This window comes from Salvelinus fontinalis, chromosome 12, assembly GCF_029448725.1.
Source record: "Salvelinus fontinalis isolate EN_2023a chromosome 12, ASM2944872v1, whole genome shotgun sequence".
Lineage (NCBI taxonomy): Eukaryota > Metazoa > Chordata > Actinopteri > Salmoniformes > Salmonidae > Salvelinus > Salvelinus fontinalis.
In genome coordinates, this window is record NC_074676.1 from 4,217,293 (window position 1) to 4,243,393 (window position 26,101).

General features: G+C 44.0%; 1 protein-coding gene across 2 annotated transcripts; it reads right to left on the reverse strand.

Annotated features, from left to right (window-relative positions):
- Nucleotides 1-6,316: 6,316 nt before the first annotated feature.
- On the reverse strand, nt 6,317-23,784 carry LOC129866668 (CCR4-NOT transcription complex subunit 4-like). Of its 2 annotated transcripts, none has more exons than XM_055939450.1 (13): nt 23,523-23,784; nt 22,066-22,284; nt 16,682-16,879; nt 15,450-15,536; nt 14,144-14,245; nt 13,691-13,816; nt 13,115-13,242; nt 12,281-12,505; nt 11,644-11,701; nt 10,653-10,914; nt 9,848-10,405; nt 9,254-9,496; nt 6,317-9,115 (listed from the first exon to the last, which is right to left on the reverse strand). In XM_055939450.1, exons 2-13 carry the CDS (start codon nt 22,237-22,239, stop codon nt 8,733-8,735), a joined length of 2,544 nt encoding a protein of 847 aa, XP_055795425.1. In that variant the 5' UTR covers nt 22,240-22,284; nt 23,523-23,784; the 3' UTR covers nt 6,317-8,732. The 2 variants fall into 2 exon arrangements, with proteins under 2 accessions (XP_055795425.1, XP_055795424.1); XM_055939449.1 differs by having other exon boundaries at nt 9,251-9,496.
- Between the last annotated feature and the right edge of the window lie 2,317 nt (nt 23,785-26,101).

Below are 26,101 nucleotides of genomic sequence, written 5' to 3' on the forward strand. Positions count from 1 at the left end.
AAATCCTATTTCTCCACTCCTGTTCCCGGGTCAAAATGTAGCCTACATTTTGTGTATCATATTACTGCAAGAAATGCTTAATTCTGCAGGAGTTAATATTCTATTAGGCCATGAGAGAAGTTATAGACCTACAGCCAGTGTCTAGATTTCAGTTCCGACCACAGTGGTCCTCTGTAGGTCAGTTGGTAGAGCATGGTGCTTGCAACACCAAGATAGTGGGTTTGATTCCACCTATACATAAAACGTATGCATGAAGTTGCTTAGGGGAAAAGCAACTGCTAAATGGCATATACTGTACAGTATTGGGACAGTGACAAGATTTTATTGCTGTTTTGGCTCTATGCTCCAGCACTTTGGATTTGAAATGATACAATGACTGACTATGAGGTCAAAGTGCAGACTGTCGGTTTTAATTTGAGAGTATTTTCATCCATATCGGGTGAAACAGCACTTTTTGTACATAGTCCCCTTATTTTAGGGGACCAAAAGTATTGGGACAAATTCATTTATAATGTGTATTCAAGTAGAAAGAAAAAAAAATATTTGGTCCCATATTCATAGCAAGCAATGACTACTTCAAAATGGTGACTACAAATTTGTTGGATGCATTTGCTGTTTGTGTTGGTGGATTTTGTGCCCAATAGAAATAAATGGTAAATTATGTATTGTGTCATTTTGGAGTCACTTTTATTATAATATTATAATAATAGAATATGTTTCTAAACACTTCTACATTAATGTGAATGCTACCATGATGCCGGGTGATCCTGAATGAATCGTGAAAATAATGAGTGAGAAAGTGACAGACGCACAAATACCATATCCCCCAAAAATGCTGACCTTCCCTGTTTTTGTAATGGTGAGAGGTGAGCATGTCTTGGGGCTATGATATTTATGAGAGTCTCACCTTTCCACAGAAGCGTCATATTAGTGTGCAGCCCAAACTGTTCGGACGCTACAGACAGATGTTGGCAGCTGTATCTACTTCAGACGAGTCCCAAGACGCTTGTGGGGGTCGTAGAGCAAAGCGGAGCACACCATCGTGTAGGTATATACAGTAATATATGGTCGTTTGTAGGCCAAAACGTTCGGACGCTACAGACGATTTTGTGAGAAGACCGATTTTCTGGAATGTCTCATGGTCTGACAAACACCGCTCTAGCTCTGTCACCATTCCCCGCAGATGCGGAAGTGTGACATCGGCGGATGCGGTGGATTGAGACGCATCCATTGCAGATATCTCTAGCTTAAATTGACCGATTGTTATGGGGATTTTTGTATTATGCTAATTGGATTTCCGCAAGGGGCGGACATCGACTCTAGGGGTTAACCTGTGGGTGTGGGATTCTGAGATGGATTGTGATATGCACTGTGTGCGTGTGTGTTGGTGTGCGTGCAATGTTCTGTCGGTGTGTTCCTGTGATGGATTATGGTACCCTCCCCCAGGTACAGAGGAACATTCAAGGACAGCACAGACACAAGGCACAGCAGCTAGAGAGAATAGCCTACACATTCTGCAGCAAGCAGTCCCTCTAGGAGGCAGGAAAACCTGGATGTCAGACCTGTAAGTGACTGCTCTGTGGTTGTGTGTGTGTGTGTGTGTGTGTGTGTGTGTGTGTGTGTGTGTGTGTGTGTGTGTGTGTGTGTGTGTGTGTGTGTGTGTGTGTGTGTGTGTGTTGTGGTGTGGTGTGTGTGTGTGACTGCTACTCAACTCCCAGAGCAGAAGCTGCAGCAAAAACAGTACAAATGAGCACATTACTACAGAGTATGACTCATCACCATGTCCATTACTGTCTCCCTGTTCTCACATAGCAATAAGCACTACAGTAACTAGCATGAATACACCATTGCAGCAAAAATAAGGCAATCAATAAGTGAATCAATCATTTTTTTATTTGTTTGAGATTTCTTTCCTGGCCCTGCCAAAGACAGAGCTAACCAGAGGAATCTGACTGGCCAACCCAGCCCACTCACACAAGCTATTAAAAAACAGTATTGGATTTCCTACAGTGACTTTCCCAGTCATGTTGCCCACAGCCTATATGTTCTCTTTTCCACTACAGATTCCAAACTTCAGGCAATACTTGATCTCTACAAAGAATTTCTTACAAAAAATGATATATATAAAACTATTTATTATTCCAAAATACATATCAGGCCTCAATTGTGCAAAATCACTTCAGCTGTGAATGTGTGAGGTGCTTGTTGTGTGAAAACACTCTGCTCTCCTGTGTGTGTGTGTGTGTGTGTGTGTGTGTGTGTGTGTGTGTGTGTGTGTGTGTGTGTGTGTGTGTGTGTGTGTGTGTGTGTGTGTGTGTGTGTGTGTGTGTGTGTGTGTGTGTGTGTGTGTGTGTGTCCGACCAGGAACACTGAGCAGAGAGAGAGAGAGAGAGCAGTGCCTCCCCCTCTACTGCCTCTGTGTTGCTGACTCATTGTCACTGCCCCAGAATATGCTGGCTGACTGCATTATTCACATCCTCTGTTAGCTGTTAGTGCCTCCTCAGCACCTGGACGGCCATGGGGCTGCTTGGCCGTGGGGGCTGTGCTGGCCCAGGGGGACTGGGGCCTGGGCTGGGATGAACTCAAAAGGCAATGCTGGAGCGACCGGACTCAGAGGGCTGGGTCACGTCTCTGATAAAACGTCAGATTATGTTTAAATTATGGATCTACAATAAACATCATTTTTATATTGTAGAGTGTCCCGCCTCACGCTGGGCCAGCTGTAGGGCAGTGGGGGCAAGTCTCAGAGGTCGGCTTCAGCCTCCAGTCACCCCAACCTTTTTGGACGACGAGGGTTCTTTGTACGGCAAATTCTACCTAAAACCCTTTTCATCCTTTTCACCCTTTTCAAAGGGTTCTTTGATGACTTTGGAAGGCAAGAAGGATTCTTTGGAAGGCAAGGTAAAGCCTCACCTTCTTTGCTAGGTAAAGCCACACCTTATCTCAGCTCACTGGTCACCATAGCAGCACCCCCCCGTAGCACGCGCTCCAGCAGGCATATTTCACTGGTCACACCCAAAGCATATTCCCACTTTGGCTGCCTTTCCTTCCAGTTCTCTGATACCAATGACTGGAACAAATTGCAAAAATCACTGAAGCTGGAGACTCATATCTCCCTCACTAACTTTAAGCATCCGCTGTCAGAGCAGCTCACAGATCATTGCACATGTGCATAGCCCATCTGTAAATAGCCCATCCAACTACCTCATCCCCATGTTATTCTTTTTTGCTCCTTTGCACCCCAGTATCTCTACTTGCACATTCATCTTCTGAACATCTATCACTCCAGTGTTTAATTGTTCAATTGTAATTACTTCGCCACTATGGCCTATTTATTACCGTACCTCCCTAATCTTAACTCATTTGCACACACTGCATTTGGATTTTTTCTATTGTGTTATTGACTGTACGTTTGTTTATTCCATGTGTAACTCTATGTTGTTGTTTATGTTGCACTGCTTTGCTTTATCTTGGTCAGGTCGCAGTTGTAAATGAGAACTTGTCCTCAACTGGCCTGCCTGAAACAAACACAATAACACGATAGAAAGATCTACAGTAATCTCGATTATAAACCTTTCCTACCATGGCAGTCATTCTGAACGCAGGTTGAAGGCGAGTAAAAATTCAAATTGTTAATCCTCTGGCTGGATTGCAATAGGAATTAAGCATCACTTTGCACACCAGCATAATGTGACCTGTAAACCAGGTGTTTCTTAGGGTATGACTATGCCCTCAAAAAGGCTTTATGATATACACAGACTACAAAACATGTTTTTTCAATGACATATACTATCAAATCAAACATTATTTGTCACGTGCCGAATACAACAAGTGTAGACTTTACTGTGAAATGCTTACTTAAGAGCCCTTAACAGAGCACTTCAAGAAGAGTTAGCATATCTAATTGATAACTATGATCCTTATTGATGTCACATGTTAAATCCACTTCACATACACAATTCAGTGTAGATCAAGGGGAGGAGACGGACATGGATTGTGTGTGTGTGCCATTCAGAGGATGAAAAAATATATATATTTAAGTCCGTTTGAACGGGGTATGGTAGTAGGTACCAGGCGCACCGGTTTGAGTGTCAAGAACTGCAACACTGCTGGGTTTTTCACGCTCAACAATTTCCCATGTATCAAGAATAGTCCACCACCTAAAGGACATCCAGCCAACTTGACACAACTTTGGGAAGTATTGGAGTCAACACAGGCCAGCATCCCTGTGGAATGCCTTCGACGCCTTGTAGTCCATGGCCCAACGAATTGAGGCTGTTCTGAGGGCCAAAGGGGGTGCAACTCAATATTAGGAAGGTATTCCTTAAGTTTTGTACACTCAGTGTATGTAATGTGTTGTCATAAAGAGTTTAATTTGAGTAACTAATTAAAGGCTGGTGGAACCTCTCAGAGGATTCTAGGAAGATCCTTTAGATGATAAAAGGGTTCTTGTAGGAACCATTTACAGAGGGTTCTAGATAGAACCATTTAGACTAGAGGGTTCTATGACGAACCCTAATTAGAAGGTTCTAGGTAGAACCCTCAGAAAAGTGTTCTACCTAGCTACCAAAAAGCAATCCCCTATGGGGACAAACCAAATAACTCTACATGGATCTACTTAGCACATTTATTTCTAGGAGTGTAACAGTCACACTGACCAGGCAGACCAGGGGTAAATAGAAGAGAACAATGAGCGCTTTGCCTCAGTGAAAATGATAAATATAGGTAACAGCTCAACTCTGGGGGGTGGGGTGTTGAAGTCCCAGTGGGAAGACCAGAGGTAACATTATGGACGACATTGGATTCATAGCATAACCTTGTCTCAGGATGAAACCTCGTATTTAAAATAGGACGTTCATTTACCGCTCTAGGGAAGAGGGTAATCATTCTGGCAACATGGGGTGCGGCAAGTAAGTCACAGACTGGGAAGAACAAAGATAACATATGAACATGGTCGAGTTCCCATACGGTCATGATGCAATATAATAACCTTGCTTTAGATTGAACTAATTCGGTCAAATGGAAAGACATTCATTCAACTCCTATACAGGCAAGAAGATAAACAGAACATCCTAGCTGCAACGGGATGTGTAAGTCACACAGGGAACACCAGCGGTAACAGCATGGACAAGGACGGGTGGATTCATACCGTCATGATGCATTAGCGTAACCTTTTTTCAGATGTAAATAGGAAGACATTCACTAACAGTAAGGTTAACATTGTTCTCCCAGGGTGAGGTGTTGAAATCACAACGGGATTCTGTCACCACAGTACAAGACTGACAATAGTGATGTCACAGAATTAGTGTCCCCGTCGTTACCTTCAATCTCTCAGAGGTCCTAGAGGACACAGAGCCCACTACTATTCTGCTGCAGGTAGCTACAGAGCCCACTGCTATTCTGCTGCAGGTAGCTACAGTATACAACATAGGCGGTCTGGCTGCACCGCACAGGGGGAGGTTGAGGGCTGCATATGGAATACCTAATACACAAACTAAACCCCCCTCACACACACACACACATATATATATATACACAAACAAAAAAGGCAGATATCTTCTTAGCTACATACTCCTGCCATCTTTCTCAAAGTCAATAAATCAATTTAGGACAATGTCAATATTATCAGTTGGGACAGAATGAAACAATTGGTTTTACAGGGGAGAATCAATGAAGACAATATTCAGCGTCAACATCCCACCAAGCTCTCTGTAACCTTGTCTGGGTAGACAGAGGTATCATCCCAAATGGCACCCTATTCCCTATTTAGTGTACTACTTTTGTCCAGGGCCCTAGTAAAAAAAAAGTAGTGCACTAAATAGGGAATAGGGTGTCATTTGGGACGTCCAGGTGTTTGGACTGCAGAGCCGGAGCACTGAGTAAAGACAGACTGGCCCCTAGTGGAGAGAAAGCCCGAAGAAATGATCTATTGACTTAGTTTGTGGTGTCAACATTTGTTAAGGTCATTCACATGTTCTACTGGTCTTAAAACGCTGTGCTTCATGCTGTGGAGATCAAGCATATGTTACGTCAGAAACGGGAGTCGGTTTCCCAGGTGCAGATCAAGTCTAATCCTGGACTAGAAAGATTCCTTAATGGAAATTCTCCATTGACATACATTTTTTAGTCCAAGATTAGGCTTAATCTGTGTCCAGAAAACTAACAAGACCCTGGGAGTTGTTGATATAGCCAGTGTTACAAGTTATGACAGTTTAGAACAGCCTGTGTAATACTTGAACTCGAATGAAAAAAAAAACATTGAAAACGTGAGATAGGGTGAATCTCCGAAACAACAAAAAAGAGCCAACTCGAGCACTGGGTTTTTCATTTTATTTAATGTTTGTTTTTCCAGACGGGCAGTGGACAGTTCAATTCCTTTAAGCTCCTCAATGTGTTTTATATCTCAGCATCATGTTAAAAAAAACCACAGTAGTATGACTGATTGTTGGTTTCATCCTGGATCAGTTCATGTTTATCGTGAATACTGTTTTAATAGGGGATAGCAGGAGAGAGAAAGAGAGCGAGTCAGAAAGAGAGAGATAAAGATGTAGATATTATGGAGTTAAGACTTCAAAATAAAGGCCGTGAAGGGAGGTTACTCATTCTCAAGGCCCAGAGAAAGGCAGAGCGCTCCTTGGATTAAATTGCTAGCCGTCGTTTGTCGTCGTCTTCTAGCACCTTCCTTTCACACTATCTCCGATATCGTATTACATTATTTAAATTCTCACTCTTTTTCTACAGCTGCACGTCAGGACATCGTGACATGTAGGAAGCCTTTCATCATTTACCTGTTGGGTCTTCTTGTGACTTTCCAGGATAAGGGTTTAGCTACTGTAGTTGCCACACAGTGGCACTGTGCGTATCAGACCAAACCTTTCATCTTAGGACGTCCCATTATTAGCCTACATCTTCCCTACAACAGTCTTTAAAGTAAAATCCCACCCCAAAACATTCAGTCCAAAGCTGATACAGTCCCAAACTTTCAAAATACAGAAAAACAGCCGGTATGATGCATTTTGCTTCATCTGATGATAATAAAAAAAGCATCATAACAGCTGTATTTATGTATTTTGAAAGTTAATCTTAAAAACGTGATTGCTGCCATGCAAAACATTTTTTGGGACTTCAACAATCGACTAATGAAATGATATCAAAATATCATTTTGGGGTCTTTTCCTTTAAATATGGTTCTTCATTTTTTTGGCCTCCACTCCAGCCATTCTTAGTTTCCCCAGAACTAGCATGTAACGTGCTGAGGTCTGGTATCTTGACACTAGCTAGGCCTGTTCTTCTTCCAATCTGAGAATAGTCGTGAGACTAATTATTATTCTTCCGACCCCGGCGGTCAGTCCCCCAGTTAGGCAGTGCTCCATCCTCTGATACAGAGGTCGAACTGAATCTTGCCTCTACTACAGGATGGGGCACCATGACCCCTGACCCCAAAGGGAATGTGGGTTTTAATGACCTGTACAAGACAGGCCATTGGGGAGCATTCCAGGCAGACTACATTGCAGTTGCCTGACAGCTCTCACAATGCCTGTATCTCACAAGGTGTTGTATCAGCTAACTAGTTAATCAGGTATAGCTAAATCAGTTATACCAGTTAACCGCATTTGATATAGCAGACTGACACCGGTCAGCAAAGTCGATGACCATTGGTTGCTGCGTGAGTGCAGCGTGACTGCAATATTGTCAGCCTGGAACGTGACCATTGTGACCCTGCCTAACAGGGAACCCGAAGCAGATTTGAGGGCACAGCCAAGCCACTCTCACATCCTAACATTATATCCATCTGTGACCATCTCTGTCTGCATCATTTTCTGTCATCTGAACCAATTAAAACAAGCCTGAAGTTATTTTTACCCATGCTTTTCTCTAAAGATTCTCAATCCCACCTCCTCTTAATCAGACTAAGGCATTTGGTATCATTTTTGCCTTAAAGTTAAAGTTCGCCTTAAAGCTTCTCTGCATCGAGTGAGTGTTAACCGTTTCATTCAGTCTCCTGTATCAATCAGTGGGGAGGATGAGGGCCCTTGGGGCAAAGCTTTAAGAGCAGATTCACTATTCAGTTTGTTGCTTCATTCTCAAAGAGTAATCATGACTTCACTTCTTTTTTTCACACGCCGATTTACCTACAGGTTTCATATTTAATCATAAATGTACTTCTTAAAAATGACTCCCGTTAAGCTAATCTTGATTCCTGTACATTTGGAGTTATCGTCTTGGGTGTCACAAAATGTATCACTGCTCCTATTCTCTGTGCTCGTCTAGATCATACGGACAGACTCCACGTGAAGCTCAGAGTAGTCAGCACCGGTCTGATCCCAAACAATTCACCTGGGTCGTGTTCATTACGCACCAGACAAAAGAAAACCGCGAGGGACTTACATGGACTTATCTGCCCAATAAGAAACGCTCCTTTCCGTTTGAAAACGTTTGACTACGGTGCATCCTACTGAAGACGAGCCTGACTACTGGAGCTCAGTGGGGTCGGTCAGTAGCAGACAAAAAGGGTTAACAGGTCATTCATGTCATGTGCCACGAAAACCGAAACAAACAAATAGGCCTTTAGAATAGAAAAAAAAAGGAGGGAGAAAGAAAAAGAAAGCCTTGTTATTTTGTTAATCATTTTCATAATCTGATAATCTGCAGATTAGTGTGTGTACTGTATTGCATTGGGGATCGGGATTACGACATGGGTCGGGGGTAGTCTGCTGTAATCTGTCTTTAGTTTAGTGGCGGTCCCCGGCGGCGGCGCTCTGTAGCAACTCTGTGGCGCTTTGGCCTGGGGGTCTGAAGGCTGTCTGGAAGCCTGGGGGAGGGCTGTGGAATTGGCTGGGGTTGGTGTGTGTGGGCTGGGTCAGGCCGGGCAGGTAGGGGGCCCAACCAGAGCCTGCTCTGTGGTGGAGGTGTGGGTGTGAGGAGGCCTGGTCTAGGAGGCCATGGTGGTGGCTGTGGTGGAGGGACTGGTGCTGCTGGTTCTGGGGCTGCTGGGGGAGTGATGGCAGTGCAGGGCCGTCCATCTCGGTCAGGGCCTGGAGGGATTTGAGCCAGTGGGGAGGGTTCTGGTCTTCCTGGAGACAGTCTAAACTGCTGCCTGCTGAGGCTGGGATGCCTGAGGAGAGAAAGAGGTGAATGGAGAGAGTAGATGATCTCACTTCCAACCAGAATCTACAATTTGAATTAGCTGTGTAGTGCTAGGGCAAAATACAAAACGTTTATTATAATGAACAAATGTAAAGTTACTCACTACCTGTGATGATAGCTGGGTCCATCCAGCTGGCCGTACCGTCCCAGCTGAGACTGTGTGAGAGTCCCCCTGGCCCGTTTAGCCCCCCAGGACCCCCCATGTGGTTCATACTGGAGGAAGAGGAGGAAGAGGAAGAGGAGGAGGAGTTGGGGAGACCCCCAAAGTTGATGTTGATGTTGGGGAGGAGAGCTCTCAAACCGTCCTGCCATTCTTTCACATTGAGGCCGTCTATAGAACTGCTGTTTTCTGCAGAGAGAGAAAAAAAAGACATTTCATTAGAGATAAGTGAGAACATAAGGAGTGCTGCTTTGCTTCTGTAAAAAGATATCAACGGCAGAAAAGACGTTTAATATAGATTTGTCTTCACAGGCCAAAACACAGAAATGCATCTGCATGTAATATGTTTCTCGCAAGGTCAACACGACATGATCAAAACAGGAAAAAACGATTACATATGTTTTGACATTCAATGCTTGTACGTTCATACTGAACAGATTGTGCTAAACCCGACTCAACCAGGGTTAGGGTCAATTCCATTTGACACAGGACATAACTGACCCCAACACTCCCAGAAAACAGACCCCCAGGGTATCCTACCTGACATGGGGATCCCTCCCAGCCCTGTATTGTGACTGTGGTGCTGAGGAGGCATGCTCAAGTCCAGGAAGTTGCTATGTCCTCCTCCAGCATTGGCCGAGTGGTTCAAGTGTGAGAGGAGGTGGTTATTGCTGCGTGCCGAGGGAGGCATGCCCATCCAGGTATGCCGAGCTGCAGCGGCCTGGGCAGCCTGACTTCCACCATGATGACTGCTCTGACTCTGGGAACCAGGGAAACTAAAGGAGCTAGAAATGTGCCTGTGGTGAAGCTGAGAGAGGCGGGGTGGAGGTCCAATGCTGCTGGGGAAATGGTTGGGGTTGGAGAGGGGCATGTGGAGGCCGTGGTGGGACCCGGGGTGGTGGAGGCCGAAGGGGCTGGGGGACCCCAGGGGACTGTGCTGGTCCTGGACTGACAGCTCCTTCTCAATGAGGTCAGCCAGGGCCTTCCGTGTCACGTCAAAGGGGTCGAAGCCCAGGTCGTCGTCCTGCTGCTGTTTAGTAGAGGAGCCGAAGCCGAAGGCTGCCTGCCAGTCTGTGGAGGAGGAGACCGGTATTGTGTCTGAAGAGAGCAGGATGGAAGAGTTAGCAAGTGGTTATTGGCTTGAAACCTGATGAAGGCTCTTTAGCTGAAACGTTAGTCAAATGAATCCACAGCAAGGAGAGACAAGTGTGTAACTATTGTTTTCATTGGCACAAGGTTCAAACAGTGGAGCAGAAACTGCATTGTTAAATGGAAGCATTGTTTCTTAACCGTGACGGAGTGTGTGAGCTCGTGCATCTGCGAGATTCTGCCCCACACAACCCACCTGATGCGAAGAGGCTCTGTGGTTCGGGGGTCATGGGCCAGTCGGATCCCCCTCTAGGCGAGCTGGTGAAGGGGGGCAGGCCGGACGGGATGGGGTTGGGGTGTCTGAAGTTACTGTTGTCTGAGAACAGGGACTGGGACTCTGCAGCAGCCCCCTCGAAGGGCGAGCGAGCGGTGAGGTCTGCTACAGTGATGGGAACCACCAAACTGCTGGTGGGCTTAGTCAGCCCCGGGGGAGGGGAAGGGGACTCGCGGTTAGGCATCTGGAAGGGGAAATAGGAATAAGGGGACGAAATTAGTGTGGGGATACCGTTAATGTCTAACATTTGTAAACAATAATAATTCATAATGAAATCAAATCTTTTAAAGGCCTAACCAATGCAGCCGTCTTTTTATGTCAATATCAAATAATTTCTTGGTAACAATTAAGAACCTTACTGTGATTGTTTTCAATTAAAATGGTCCAAAATAAATTTAAAAAAATGCTTCTTAGCAAAAAGCAATTTCCCAATCAAGAATTTTGCTAGGACTGATTGAGGAGCGGAAAACAAGCTGTTATTGGCAGAGTTATAGGAACTCTTATTGGTCTATAACTAATTTACCGCCTGGTGACGTCACCAGGCAGGCCAAAACTCCATCCCACCAAAACATGTTGAAATTTCAGCCGGTGTTTTCAAACAGCTCTTACACTAAAAAAGCATTATCATAATTGTCACTGTATTATTCCAACCTCAGTGTGTAAATATATATATAAAGCAGGATAATCCCATTTTGGACTGCACTGGGCCTTTAAAAATGGCTCAGGGACGAAACAGTCTAGTCTGGATAGATATGACAATCATTTCTCTAATACCATCCCTATGTACTACATGTAATAAAGTAATGACCTACACATTTATAAGAATCTTGAAAAGACATTCAAATGTTTAAAACATACTTTACTTCGACATGTTAAAATACCTAAAAAAAAAAGGTAGCAAAAGTCTTCTTACCTGTTGTAAAGTCTCTCCATTCACCATACCTATTGATTCCGGAGGTTTGTCGCTGGGACTAGAGGGAAAGAGAAACAGACCAGCATCAGACTACGCAGCTGTGTGGTTCATGGCCTAACAAAAGGGACCAAAAAAGGTGGCCAGTTTGGCCCGTGAGTTATACCCTTTTCAGTTCACTCCATTGTTCACATTGCCCTTTTCAGCAACTATAGTGAATGTGTAACCTTGTCTTCTCGGTACAGCTTTGTTCAGCTCGACTCCAAGCCGGCCTGTATGTCTGTCACGGTAATAACGGGATCACTGTCACAATTGGAGTAGAAGGGGGACAGAGCCCATCCCTGTGTCCAGCCCCAAGCCCAGCCTCACTAATATAAGACTAATAGCCTGGAGGGTAGGAGCGATGGGTCAGTAACCGAAAGGTTGCTAGATCCAATCCCCGAGCTGACAAGGTACAAATCTGTAGTTCTGCCCCTGAGCAAGGCAGTTAACCCACTGAAGACATGGACGTCGATTAAGGCAACCCTCCGCACCTCTCTGATTCAGAGGGGTTGGGTTAAATGCGGAAGACATTTCAGGTGTACAACTGACTAGGTATCCGGATTTCCCACTAATGTACTACTATATTACTATAGATTACCCGTTGCTGTCACAATTAGAAGAGAAGGGGGACAGGGCAGCCCCCTGGCCAGACCCCATCCCAGTGTCCAGCCCCAGGCCAAGTCCTAACCCGTCTGAGGTCATGACCTCTGGGTCCAGACAGCAGTCTAGCAACGGAGGAGATTTCCTGTCCTCTGACAGCCCATTGGCCAGTTTGCCACCATACCCCGATAGTGTTGGCCACCCGTCCTTGCCGTTGCTGGGTCTGTGTTGAGAAATTGACAAAAACAAGAGGTCAGCATGGAAGAGAGAGATGTCGTGTGGAAGACTTGGAGAGAGAACTGTGGCCTATGGTGTTCTAGCTGTAGGTGCCACAGCCTTCAGCGCAAATATTTGCTCTTTGGGTTTGCGGCGAGAAGTTTCACATATCAAGTTTATTTGCCATTCAAACAATGTATTCATCACATGCGTCAATGGATCTTACTCACCCAAGGTCTCACAATAAAAGCACACAACACAAGCTGCAAGAAAGAAATATGCAAATACATGGTGTAGACCAGGGTTTCCTTGGTCCTGCCCCCCCACCCCCGGTGTATGTTTTGTTATTTGCCCTAGCACTTCACAGCCGATTCAGATCATCAACGCTTGATGAGTCGTTTTATTGAATCAGCTGTGTAGTGTGGTAGGTCAAAAACCAAAATGTGCAGGGGGGACGGGGACGGGACGGAGGGACGGACAGAGGTCGGGAAACCCTGGTCTACACAACAACCGCCAATTAAATCAGAAACCTAATTTACCGGACAAATAAGGTCAATGTCATCAAATCAAGGGATGCTGTGTGGAAGAAAAAGATAGAAGGGGAGAACCAAAATACCTTTGTGTAGAATTTGAAGATTTGCTTTTGGACTTTTCCCCTGAACACGTTGGTGTTTGTAGAAAGCTGGGGTTCATTTTGTAGAGGTCCTGGAGTAGTTTCTGCTCGTATTCTTGGTGTTTCCCAGCCTAAGGACACAAACATTACATTAAGTCATTGTAGCAGTGAACATTAACACAATGCTCCCACTGTGCACCCAACTCAATTCAACTGTATGGCAGCGACTATAGGAGTTGGCTACACAACAGATCTGGGACCCGGGTTAGATTCAAGAAACACTCATGCGGAGGTCTGAAGTAATTTGAAGTAAGAATACGATACAAAATTGTGGCAGACGCAAAAAAAATCTCTAAAGGGAAGAATATATAAAAAAAACAGCCAAGCCTATCCCCTTACATCTGAATGAATTAACTGTATTGATCCAAGAGAGGAAACTGGATTGGTCACCATCATAGGACACATATGCCCTGGCCTACTGACACCCAGGCAAGTACAATCACATGACGTCAAGTTATCTACCATCTCTATACGCCCACCAACAAAACACACAGACAGGAAGAATACATGTTTGTTCACCTGCATCTCCTCTTTCGTAAAGCTAGCCGCCTCGTCCCCCAGCTCATGTAGATACATACAGTCTGGTTTGGGACACTGCATGCTTTTCAGGAAGTAACTGCAGTATTTTGTTGTGCCTAAAGAAGCCTGCAATACAAAAAAAAACACAGAAAGCTCAGTGAAAATGTACTTGTGATGACATTCTGTTGAATGTTCTCTTCAGCTGAGGTTCCCTCTAATCTATTGCATAATACTCTTATCGAAGTCAGAAGTCATATAGTATTCCTTACAAAAAGTCAACAAATACTTCTAGGACCAGTTTCCCCAGACACAGATTTCGCCTAGTCCTGGACTAAAATGCGCCTTCAATGGAATTTCTCCAATTGAGATTTTTTTTTATATCCAGGATTTGGTTTAATCCGTGTCTGGGGAAAGTGGCCCTGAATGTCTGTTCCTGTGTGTTAAGTCTCACACCTTGAGTGTTCTACCGTCCACCACCACATTGTTCACACATTGTATTGCTCTGAGGGCGTCTTCAGAGCGGATGTAAGTGACGTAGGCACTGGCACTGGGACCCTGTGGATCAGAAAACAGTGAAAATGTTAAAAAATAGGTAGTTCATGTCCCCTTCTCCATATTTACATTTGAGAGGAAAATCACCTGCTGTTGAATTCAATCCCAAGTATATTAGCCAAAGTCACAGGACGGCATTTGAACCAGACAGATGTTTCGAGTTCAATATCATTAGAAATGTGGTGGATTTTTCAGAGACAGCCATGTGTGCAGTTTCGAATCAATTACACAATCCATTTGACTTTGGTGAAAACAAACTACATAACATAATGCTAATAATTGATTTTGAATGGTAAATCTCGATTGATAAACTGGGCAAATAAAAAAAATAGGCCAATGCCTAGGCCTATTCACAATACAGGTGAATACATATTCAATAGGAGTGTGCGTGTGTTGCATTGAATCGTTGCACGTGTTTTGGATGATATCGTGGGGTTAACGATTCCCTTCCATTTGGGAATGATTTTATTGTACTGATCAACATTTGCATAGAAGAATCAACCTCTTCTATAAAAGATCGTACTAACACCTAATGACGTCATTCACGCACAGTGAGAGAGACTGGAGAAATGTGACGCCGAGGAAACGAGGAGTTTTTGGCAACGACTATGGTTTTAGGTGAGAATTAGCTTTGAAAAATCAGCATATTTTTTTCGCATTATGTTTGTATAATATCGCAAACAAAGTACTAGGGCAGTGAACTGATGTTAACTTCAGCTGTAAGCTAGCAAGGAAAGCTAGACTACAAAGTTGGAAGCTACCGGTATCTTTGTGTATTGTATTGTGTTCTAGCCTGTAATGGACCATGTTTTGTGAACAGTTATTTGCAGTTGCAACATTTCTACATGCCGTGTTACATTATTCAAATGTGTTAAATTCTGTGCAACATGAGTGGGGAGCTAGAATGTTGCAGCCCGGGCATCGTGTTAGCTCCCCTCTCCCAATCAGTAGACGACGTGAGACGTTTGACAGAAATATCAGAAGTAACAAATTCTAACGCCGAACCGTTTTTCATGTTCTGGTACCGAAAGAGTACCAACGTTTCAATAATCCCACATCTTATGATGTGCCACTTAGCAGGCGCTTTTATCCAAAGTGATTTACAGTACAGTCAGTGTAAATCTTTTTTGTATGGCATCATTGCGGGAATTGAACCCACGACCGTCCGTGCCTTCTACCAACTGAGCCACATGGAACCCGCTCTTACCTGTGAACCTGCATATGATGTGCTGTTGTTGATGACCACCTTGTGTATTTTCCCAAACTTCCCAAAATACTCTGGCCTCTTTAGAACCTGTGGAGAAACAGACAAATAGAGGGATGATTGTGCTATGCTCTGGCATTATGGGAAATTGTTCACAAACAGAATTGTATAAATACAGTTGGGAGGGAAGACAAATATACCTTGGTCAGTAGACCAGAAATATGATCAAGTAAGAGAATAGTGAGATGAAATGCTATATCGCTCACACTAACTAGGTTATGGCTGAAGCACAGCTGGGGACTTAGATTTAGCATGTGTGTGTGTTAGAACAATGTTCTAAATTATTTTGATCCTCACCCACATCTGTGGACGTCAAGTAATCTACGATAAAACAATGTACGCTATGTGCAACAGCTCATTTAAGCAGCAAAACACATTGCCCAGGCAAACAAGCATGCATGGGTTAACTGTAAAGGGAATGGGATAGTAGATCACATGGAATGTACTTCATATAGAACAAGAAACCTATGGCATTTAGCTTAAAACGGATGTGGGAAAATAACACACAAGTTCCCCAGAAATCCTAGTTGGAGGCTTCCCAATTTCTGGAAAACCTGAGAATTTTGGAAAATGTTCTTGGAATTTTGCCACCTTACCAACTATTTAAAAAAATATAATAATAATAATACATGCCATTTGAGATGCTTTTATCCAAAGAGACTTAAAGTCATGCCATGCATTCACTTCACGTACAGGTGGTCCCGGGAATCTAAACCACTATCCTGGCGTTACAAGTGCCATGCTCTACCAAATGAGCTTACAGAGGACCACATATTTACCCCTAGGCAAAGAGCCGTGTTTCTCATATCCAGCCGTGGGATAGCCACAGTCAGCCCATAGCATAGACATGAAATGTATGCCTATGTAAGTGGCAGCAGTCTTGACATTTTAGGTAGGAAATTCACTAAATATCTTCATTTTCGGTATGCCAGCGTTTCCTTTGGGCGTGAGGGGGCCTCAAGATTTGCATAAAAGAAAAACTAGAAACCGGTTAGTCATTTTATAGAAGAGAGGGTAAAAAAAAAACGATTCAACCCCCGATTCACTCACACACACACACACGTGTCTATATTTATGTAGTAGGCTTATATTGTAGAATCAAACACCAGGTTTCTCTGCACCACCCTGACCCTGTGTGTGTGTGTGTGTGTGTGTGTGTACGTGTCCTGTCTCACCTCTGGGTCTGCGAGCCTTTGAGAGAGCCCAACAACAAACACCAGGTTTCTCTGCACCACCCTGACGCTGGCCAGGTGTTTCCGATTCTCTGTCACCTTCTGTTTCTTCTCGTTCTGCTTCTGCTTCTTCTCGTTCTTTATCCTCTGAATCTCCTCCTGTGACAGAGGCTTGTACACCGCAGGGTCCTCCGGGTACGGCTGGATAGTAAGGGGGCAGAGATAGACAGGTAAGCTCACCTGTCCGTAGGTACAGTGTATTCATAAAGTATTCTGACCCATTTAATTTTTTCCCACATTGTTGTTACAGCCTTATTCTAAAATGTATTCAATTGCCCCCCACCCCATCAATCTACACACAACACCCCATAATGACAAAGCAAAAACATGTTTTGAAATTTTTACAAATGTATTAAATAAGTAAGTAGTATTCAGACCCTTCACTCAGTACTTTCTTGAAGCACATTTTGCAGCGATTACAGCCAAGAGTCTCCTTGGGTATGACACTACAAGCTTGTCACACCTGTATTTTGGGAGTTTCTCACATTCTTCTCTGCAGATCCTCTCAAGCTCTGTCAGGGTGGATGGGGAGAGTCGCGACACAGCCATTTTCAGGTCTCTCCAGAGATGTTAAATCAGGTTCAAGTCCGAGCTCTGGCTGAGCCACTCAAGGACATTCAGAGACTTGTGCTGAAGCCACTCCTGCGTTGTCTTGGCTGTGTGCTTAGGGTCGTTGTCCTGTTGGAAGTTGAACCGTCTCCCCATTCTGTGGTCCTGAACACTCTGGAGCAGGTTTTCATCAAGGATCTCTGTATACTTTGCTCTGTTCATCTTTCCCTCGATCCTGACTTGTTTCCCAGCCCCTGCCACGGAAAAACATCCACACCATATGATGCTGCCACCACCCTGCTTCACCATAGGGATGGTGCCAGCATTCCTCCAGACGTGACACTTGGCATTCAGGTCAAATAGTTCCATCTTGGTTTCATCAGACCAGAAAATCTTGTTTCTCATGGTCTGAGAGTCCTTTAGGTGCCTTTTGTCAAACTCCAAGCGAGATGTCATGTGCCATTTATGGAGGAGTGGCTTCCGCCTGGCCACTCTACCGTAAAGGCCTGATTGGTGGCGGTCTAGGACAATACCTTTGACTTCATGTCTTGGTTTTTTTCTCTGACATGCACTATCAACTGTGGGACCTTACATAGACAGGTGTGTGCCATTCCAAATCATACCCAATCAATTGAATTTACCATAGATGGACTCCAATCAAGTTGTAGAAACATCTCAAGGATGACCAATGGAAACAGGATGCACCTGAGCTCAATTTTGAGTCTCATAGCAAAGGGTCTGAATTAGAGGTCGACCAATTATGATTTCTCAACGCCGATACAGATTATTGGAGGACCAAAAATAAAGCCGACACCGATTAATCGGACGATTTATTTATCTATTTGTAATAATGACAATTACAACAATACTGAATGAACACTTATTTTAACTTAATACACTGCTCAAAAAAGTAAGGGAAAACTTAAACAACATAATGTAACTCCAAGTCAATCACACTTCTGTGAAATCAAACTGTCCACTTAGGAAGCAACACTGATTGACAATAAATTTCACATGCTGTTGTGCAAATGGAATAGACAAAAGGTGGAAAATATAGGCAATTAGCAATAAAGGAGTGGTTCTACAGGTGGTGACCACAGACCACTTCTCAGTTCCTATGCTTCCTGGCTGATGTTTTGGTCACTTTTGAATGCTGGTGGTGCTTTCACTCTAGTGGTAGCATGAGACGGAGTCTACAACCCACACAAGTGGCTCAGGTAGTGCAGCTCATCCAGGATGGCACATCAATGCGAGCTGTGGCAAAAAGGTTTGTTGTGTCTGTCAGTGTAGTGTCCAGAGCATGGAGGCGCTACCAGGAGACAGGGCAGTCCATCAGGAGACGTGGAGGAGGCCGTAGGAGGGCAACAACCCAGCAGCAGGACCGCTACCTCCGCCTTTGTGCAAGGAGGAGCACTGCCAGAGCCCTGCAAAATGACCTCCAGCAGGCCACAAATGTGCATGTGTCTGCTCAAACGGTCAGAAACAGACTCCATGAGGGTGGTATGAGGGCCCGACGTCCACAGGTGGGGGTTGGGCTTACAGCCCAACACCGTGCAGGACGTTTGGCATTTGCCAGAGAACACCAAGATTGGCAAATTCGCCACTGGCGCCCTGTGCTCTTCACAGATGAAAGCAGGTTCACACTGAGCACGTGACAGACGTGACAGAGTCTGAAGACGCCGTGGAGAACGTTCTGCTGCCTGCAACATCCTCCAGCATGACCGGTTTGGCGGTGGGTCAGTCATGGTGTGGGGTGTCATTTCTTTGGGGGGCCGCACAACCCTCCATGTGCTCGCCAGAGGTAGCCTGACTGCCATTAGGTACCGAGATGAGATCCTCAGACCCCTTGTGAGACCATATGCTGGTGCGGTTGGCCCTGGGTTCCTCCTAATGCAAGACAATGCTAGACCTCATGTGGCTGGTGTGTGTCAGCAGTTCCTGCAAGAGGAAGGCATTGATGCTATGGACTGGCCCGCCCGTTCCCCAGACCTGAATCCAATTGAGCACATCTGGGACATCATGTCTCGCTCCATCCACCAACGCCACGTTGCACCACAGACTGTCCAGGAGTTGGCGGATACTTTAGTCCAGGTCTGGGAGGAGATCCCTCAGGAGACCATCCGCCACCTCATCAGGAGCATGCCCAGGCGTTGTAGGGAGGTCATACAGGCACGTGGAGGCCACACACACTACTGAGCCTCATTTTGACTTGTTTTAAGGACATTACAACAAAGTTGGATCAGCCTGTAGTGTGGTTTTCCACTTTAATTTTGAGTGCGACTCCAAATCCAGACCTCCATGGGTTGATAAATTTGATTTCCATTGATAATTTGTGTGATTTTGTTGTCAGCACATTCAACTATGTAAAGAAAAAAGTATTTAAGAATATTTCATTCAGATCTAGGATGTGTTATTTTAGTGTTCCCTTTATTTTTTTGAGCAGTGTATAATACATCAATAAAATCAATTTAGCCTCAAATAAATAATGAAACATGTTCAATTTGGTTTAAATAATGCAAAAACAAAGTGTTGGAGAAGAACGTAAAAGTTTAATATGTGCTATGTAAAAAAGCTAACGTAAAGTTCCTTGCTCAGAACATGAGAACATATGAAAGCTGGTGGTTTCTTTTAACATGAGTCTTCAATATTCCCAGGTAAGAAGTCTTAGGTTGTAGTTATTATTGGACTATTTCTCTCTATACCATTTTTATTTCATATACCTTTGACTATTGGATGCTCTTATAGGCACTTTAGTATTGTCAGTGTAACAGTATAGCTTCCGTCCCTCTCCTCGAACCAGGAACACATCGACAACAGCCACCCTCGAAGCATTGTTACCGATCGCTCCACAAAAGCCACGGCCCTTGCAGAGCAAGGGGAACAACTACTTCAAGGTCTCAGAGCGAGTTATGTCACCGATTGAAACGCTATTAGAGCGCAGCCCGCTAACTAGCTAGCCATTTCACATCGGTTAAACCAGCCTAATCTCGGTAGTTGATAGGCTTGAAGACATAAACAGCTCAATCCTTGAAGCACAGGGAAGAGCTGCTGGCAAACACACGAAAGTGCTGTTTGAATAAATACTTACGAGCCAGTCAGACTGCTCTATCAAATAAGACTTAATTATAACATAATAACACACAGAAATATGAGCCTTATGTCATTAATATGGTCAAATCCGGAAACTATCATTTCGAAAACAAAATGGTTATTCTTTCAGTGAAAAACGGAACTGTTCCGTATTTTATCTAACGGGTGGCATGCATAAGTCTAAATATTCCTGTTACATTGCACAACCTTCAATGTTATGTCATAATTACTTAAAATTTTGGCAAATTAGTTCGGAACGAGCCAGGCGGCCCAAACTGTTGCATATACCCTGACTCTGCATGCAATTAACGCAAGAGAAGTGACACAATTTCCCTGGTTTAATATTGCCTGCAAACCTGGATTTCTTTTAACTAAATATGCAGGTTTAATAAAATATACCTATGTGTATTGCTTTTAAGAAAGGCATTGATGTTTATGGTTAGGTACATTCGTGCAACGATTGTGCTTTTTTCGCAAATGCGCTTTTGTTAAGTCATCCCCGGTTTGGCGAAGTTGGTCTTCACACAGTTCGCAACGAGCCAGGCGGCCCAAACTGCTGCATATAGCCTGAAACTGTTGCACAGAACGCAAGAGAAGCGACACAATTTCCATAGTTAAAAGAAAGTCATGTTAGCAGGCAATATTAACTAAATATGCAGGTTTAAAAATATATACTTGTGTTTCGATTTTAAGAAAGGTGTTGATGTTTATGGTTACATTTACATTACATTTGAGTCATTTAGCAGACGCTCTTATCCAGAGCGACTTACAAGTACATACATTCATACTTTTTTTGTACTGGCCCCCCGTGGGGATCGAACCCACAACCCTGGCGTTGCAAGCGCCATGCTCTACCAACTGAGCCACACGGGGCTCAGTTGGTGGTATGGTTAGGTACACATTGGTGCAACGACAGTGCTTTTTTTGCAAATGCGCTTGTTAAATAACTGTTTGGCGAAGTAGGCTATGATTCAATGATAAATTAACAGGCACCGCATCGATTATATGCAACGCAGGACAAGCTAGATAAACTAGTAATATCATCAACCATGTGTAGTTAACTAGTGATTAAGTTCAGCTTGATTGTTTTTTATAAGATACTTTTAATGCTAGCTCGCACCTTACCTTGGCTCCTTGCTGCACTCGGCATAACAGGTAGTCAGCCTGCCACGCAGTCTCCTCGTGGAGTGCAATATGGTCGGTGCCCAAAAATGCAGATTACCGATTGTTAGGAAAACTTGAAATCGGCCCTAATTAATTGGCCAACCTCTAGTCTGAATACTTATGTAAATAAGGTATCCGTTGTTCATTTTTAATACATTTGTAAACCATTTTTAAAAAAGAGCGTTGCTTTTTCACAATGGGGTATTTTGTGTGTAGATTGATGAGGGGAAAAACATATTTGATCAATTTTAGAATAAGGCTGTAACGTAACAAAATGTGGAAAAAGTCAAGGGGTCTAATACTTTCCAAATGCACTGTATATCCTTATGAGGAGAATTGGGAGCAGAACAGAATAATATTCTACTAGATTGTATTTCACATTTGCATAACACCTATGTTTATTGACAGCACCACCAGCCTCACTTTTCTGCAGGATGGGCAGAGGCTGTTCTTGTCTGTGTGGAGGCAGTGCCAGCGGAAGGGTAAGGTAAGGGCCAGGGTTAGGGGTAAGATAGGTTATGTACCTTTCTGCAGGCAGGGCAGAGGCCGTTCTCATCTGTGCGGATGCGGTGCCAACAGAAGCGGCAGATCTGGTAGCCGCAGGTGCAGGGAAAGAAGTTCACGTCGTCAATCTCCAGCGGCTCCATGCACAGAGGGCACTCCATGGAGTCGTCCTTTATCTCGGGGCTGTGGGACATCCTATGGCACGGCGAGGGGGAGCAGATGTCACGGCTGGTCAAGGGCTGAGAGGGAGGAGCGTAGTAAGGGATGAGAGGATAGAAAGTTGACATGGACACAATTGCTACTCAGAAACTCTATTTGGAGTATTCCTGAAGTATATAAATTGTGAATAATGGAGAACATGAAAAGTACACACTGCCGTCAATGCAAAATGTAGGCCTAAACCGGACCTGTTCACTTAGTTAGTAGTACTGGTAAAGCGGGATGTCCTATTATCATGTAGCCTAAGCTAAATGGTATGAGGCTCATCAATATCTGCTGCCTGTGTTAGCAGTTGTTACAAAGTAGTGGCTTGTGGAAGTCACAAACAAATGAGGTGGTGTTTTGACAGTAGGAGGGCGTTCTATCGTGTAGCTGTCAACTGTATTACATCACAGGCTAATCAAATAAACAGGCCTATCGAATCTTGGGGTTTGTTGAGGTTGCGCTTGTCTGGGATGTAAATTGCAAATGGGATGTTACTGAAACAGAGCTAGTTATTGATTGCAAGGCTAGATCTATCGTCAAAATAGCTAACTACATGCCAGCTAACGTTAGCTACAAGGGTAACACTAGTTGGTTGAATTGCAATTCAAAATCCGTTGCTAAACTACAGCCTAAATACGAAGGGCTTCGCGCCCCTATCCTCTCTCTGATGCAGCTGTACAAGCAAGCAGCAAACGTCAGCTGACTGATAGTTACTAGTTATGCCAACCAGCTTGATAGCTAACTAACGTTAGCATGTTGCTAATGGTTTGCAATGAGTCTCTAATGTTAGTTCACGACATGACATTATGTATTAGCTAGTCAAAGCCGTTCAGGTGCTAATATAAAATAAAAGACTCAAGTCGACGAGTAAAAGGACAAGCACTTAATGTTGGGTTGAATAAATAGTTAACCAAAGTTCACAAGACCTGGAGTCTTGTGAATACAAAGTGACAGCTTGCTAACCAACGAAAGTGCTAATAGGCTAACATTAGCCTACAAGCTAACTTCAGAATCTAGGCTGGCATTCGCAGTTAGCTAACTTGGCTAGCTAGCGGCTGCGGCCTACTAACGTTAGTTTACTGGCTAACAGACGCCGACACAGTAAACCATTGACAGTTCATTAAATCCACAAATAGACAACGATGCAAAGGATGGCATTGACACAGAAAATGTATCAATTCGTTTATGCGACCATGGAGCTAATGCTATTTTGCCACGAAATCAGTAGCAGACAGTTGCAATAATAGTTTGGGCTAGCTTGCTAGTCACTTACCCTGTCCGTATTACAGGGATTCCACTCCAAATGGACAGTCACACCAAATTGGGCGGGGATTGCTAATGTCTCTGAACTGTCCAGATTTGTATAGATAGACACTTTAGATTATGTTAGGTTTATTATTTCGCTATAATTCAAAAGGCTTGATAGATGTTTTGCCCTTTTCTTTCTTATCTGTAGAGACACTTTACGCTCTAACCACCATCTTAACTAGCGTTAAAATAGGGAGGAGGGAATGGGGCAAGCGCTCAGTACGCACTGAGGCTGCGTGGGAGGCTATCAACAATGCATTGTGTGAAATGTAGTTAATTATACTTTCAGTCTGGATACTTATGACGGGCAAATTTCAAATTGGGTGGTTGGTAAACAAAATCCCGGCTCTTCTGGGAATGGGCCTGGTAGTGTGTTTGAATTAGAGGGGGTGCTTTATTTATAATTTTATTTAACCCTTATTTTACCAGGTAATTTGACTGAGAACACTCATTTACAGCAACAACCTGGCGAATAGTTACATGGGAGAGGAAGGGGGATGAATGAGCAGGGATGAATGAGCCAATTGTAATCTGGGGATGTTTAGGTGGCCATGATGGTATGAGGGCCAGATTGGGAATTTAGCCAGGACATGGGGTTAACACCCCTACTCCTAGTGACCCGTCTGCAAGACAGGGCTTAGCATGTCTCTCGAGGAAGCCAAAAATAGATTTTGGCTTGGAAAAGTTGAATATTTTCAGAAGAAGTCGGGTAATTGGTTAAGGGAGGAGGATTGGAGGGAAAGAGAGAGGAGGTTGAAAAAGCAGAGGATGGGTTTGAATCTGTTAAAGAGGGTATGTCGAGGAAGATTGGTGTCAAGTTGCATTGATGGACATAGTTATGATAAAGATACATTCGGTCCAGTGGGAGTGAGATTCTTTGAAGAGGGTGGAACCAGGGCTTTTTGCTGATCCGATGGATGGTTTCAGGTTGGGTGGAAAAGATGGTGGGTGCTGTGAGTCAAGGAACTTAACCCGAAGTGGACTTTCTTCAAATCAGAGGGAGCAGGCGCTCCGTGCGACGCAACTTGGGTGAAGATCAGTTTCTTGCTTTGCTCTTAGGAACAGGGCACCATTGAAAGGAGTGCTTTCTGGGGTAGCGTTAAGTGTGAAGGGGGAGCAATTGAAGTTGAAGATTCACAGTGTTTGTGACGCCCACTGTTTAGTGCGACGCAGACCCGGTAGTGAGCGTGGTGAAACAGAAGAGTCACTGTCAGTCCTTTTGAGTTTTCAGCCAACAAGGTCATGTTATGATATATCAGTTATCTTGTTAGAGCGTTTGTGGCGAATGCACTGCACTGTTTCAGGTGCAACGTTTATGGTCATGTCACAGCAGTGTGTAGGAGGGAGATTCCAAGATGTGGGAAGTGTGCAGGAGGGCATGGGGTAGAGGATTGTGTAGTTTCGGTGGATAAAGTTTTGTGTGTCAGCTGTAGGGGTGCCCATGTTGGTGGGGATCGGAAGTGTTGGGTGCGAGAGAGGCAGGTTGAGGTGGCTAGAGTCAAAGTAGTGCAGAAGGTATGCTGAGGCAGTGAAGAAAGTAGAGGAGTATGGGGCGAGGGTGAGGGATTCTGAGAGTAACCCTGTGAATAGTAGAGTGGTGCCAGCACAGAGGGATAGGCCAATGAGTGATTTATGCTTGAGTAAGGTTCGCTTCTTAGCGTTCATAGCAATGGTTATCAACTGTACTGCAGAAATGGAATGGAAATCACAGAAAATAGATGTTGTGGTGAAAGCGGCAGAGAAGTACTTTGGGGTACGTGATTTGACTTCAGTAGAGTTACAGGGTATGTTGAGTTGTAGTGTCCCGTCTTCTCAGGTCATTGGCCTAGGGTAGGATCAGACAGGGTCAAAGTAGTGGAATAAGGTGATGGGATTTAATGAGTATAGGGTTAGTTGGTAGGGTAATTATTATAATATTTACATTTCTTATATAAAAAATATTTGTATACAGTTGAAGTCGGAAGTTTACATACACCTTAGCCAAATACATTTAAACTCAGTTTTTCACAATTCCTGACATTTAATCCTAGAAAAAATAGTTTTAGGTCAGTTAGGATTACCACTTTATTTTAAGAATGTGAAATGTCTGAATAATAGTAGAGAGAATTATTTATTTCAGATTTTATTTATTTCATCACAATCCCAGTGGGTCAGAAGTTTGCATACACTCAATTAGTATTTGGTAGCTTTGCCTTTAAATCTTTTAACTTGGGTCAAACGTTTTGGGTAGCCTTCCACAAGCTTCCCACAATAAGTTGGGTGAATTTTGGCCCATTCCTCCTGACAGAGTTGGTGAAACTGAGTCAGGTTTGTAAGGCCTCCTTGCTCGCACACGCTTTTTCAGTTCTGCCCACATGTTTTCTATGGGATTGAGGTCAGGGATTTGTGATGGCCACTCCAATACCTGAACTTTGTTGTCCTTAAGCCATTTTGCCACAACTTTGGAAGTATGCTTGGGGTCATTGTCCATTTGGAATACCCATTTGCAACCAAGCTTTAACTTCCTGACTGATGTCTTGAGATGCTGCTTCAATATAACCTCAT

What these genes read in the sequence shown, in the direction of transcription:
- LOC129866668 (XM_055939449.1), bottom strand. Translation starts at nt 22,239, where the DNA reads ATGTCCCACAGCCCCGAGATAAAGGACGACTCCATGGAGTGCCCTCTG. An exon ending in TCTGCCCTGCCTGCAGAAAG is followed by an intron (nt 16,880 to 22,065) that starts GTACATAACCTA and finishes CTTACTATCCAG; the next exon opens with CCGTACCCGGAGGACCCTGC. An exon ending in GGGAGGGATCCCCATGTCAG is followed by an intron (nt 9,497 to 9,847) that starts GTAGGATACCCT and finishes CTCTCTCTGCAG; the next exon opens with AAAACAGCAGTTCTATAGAC.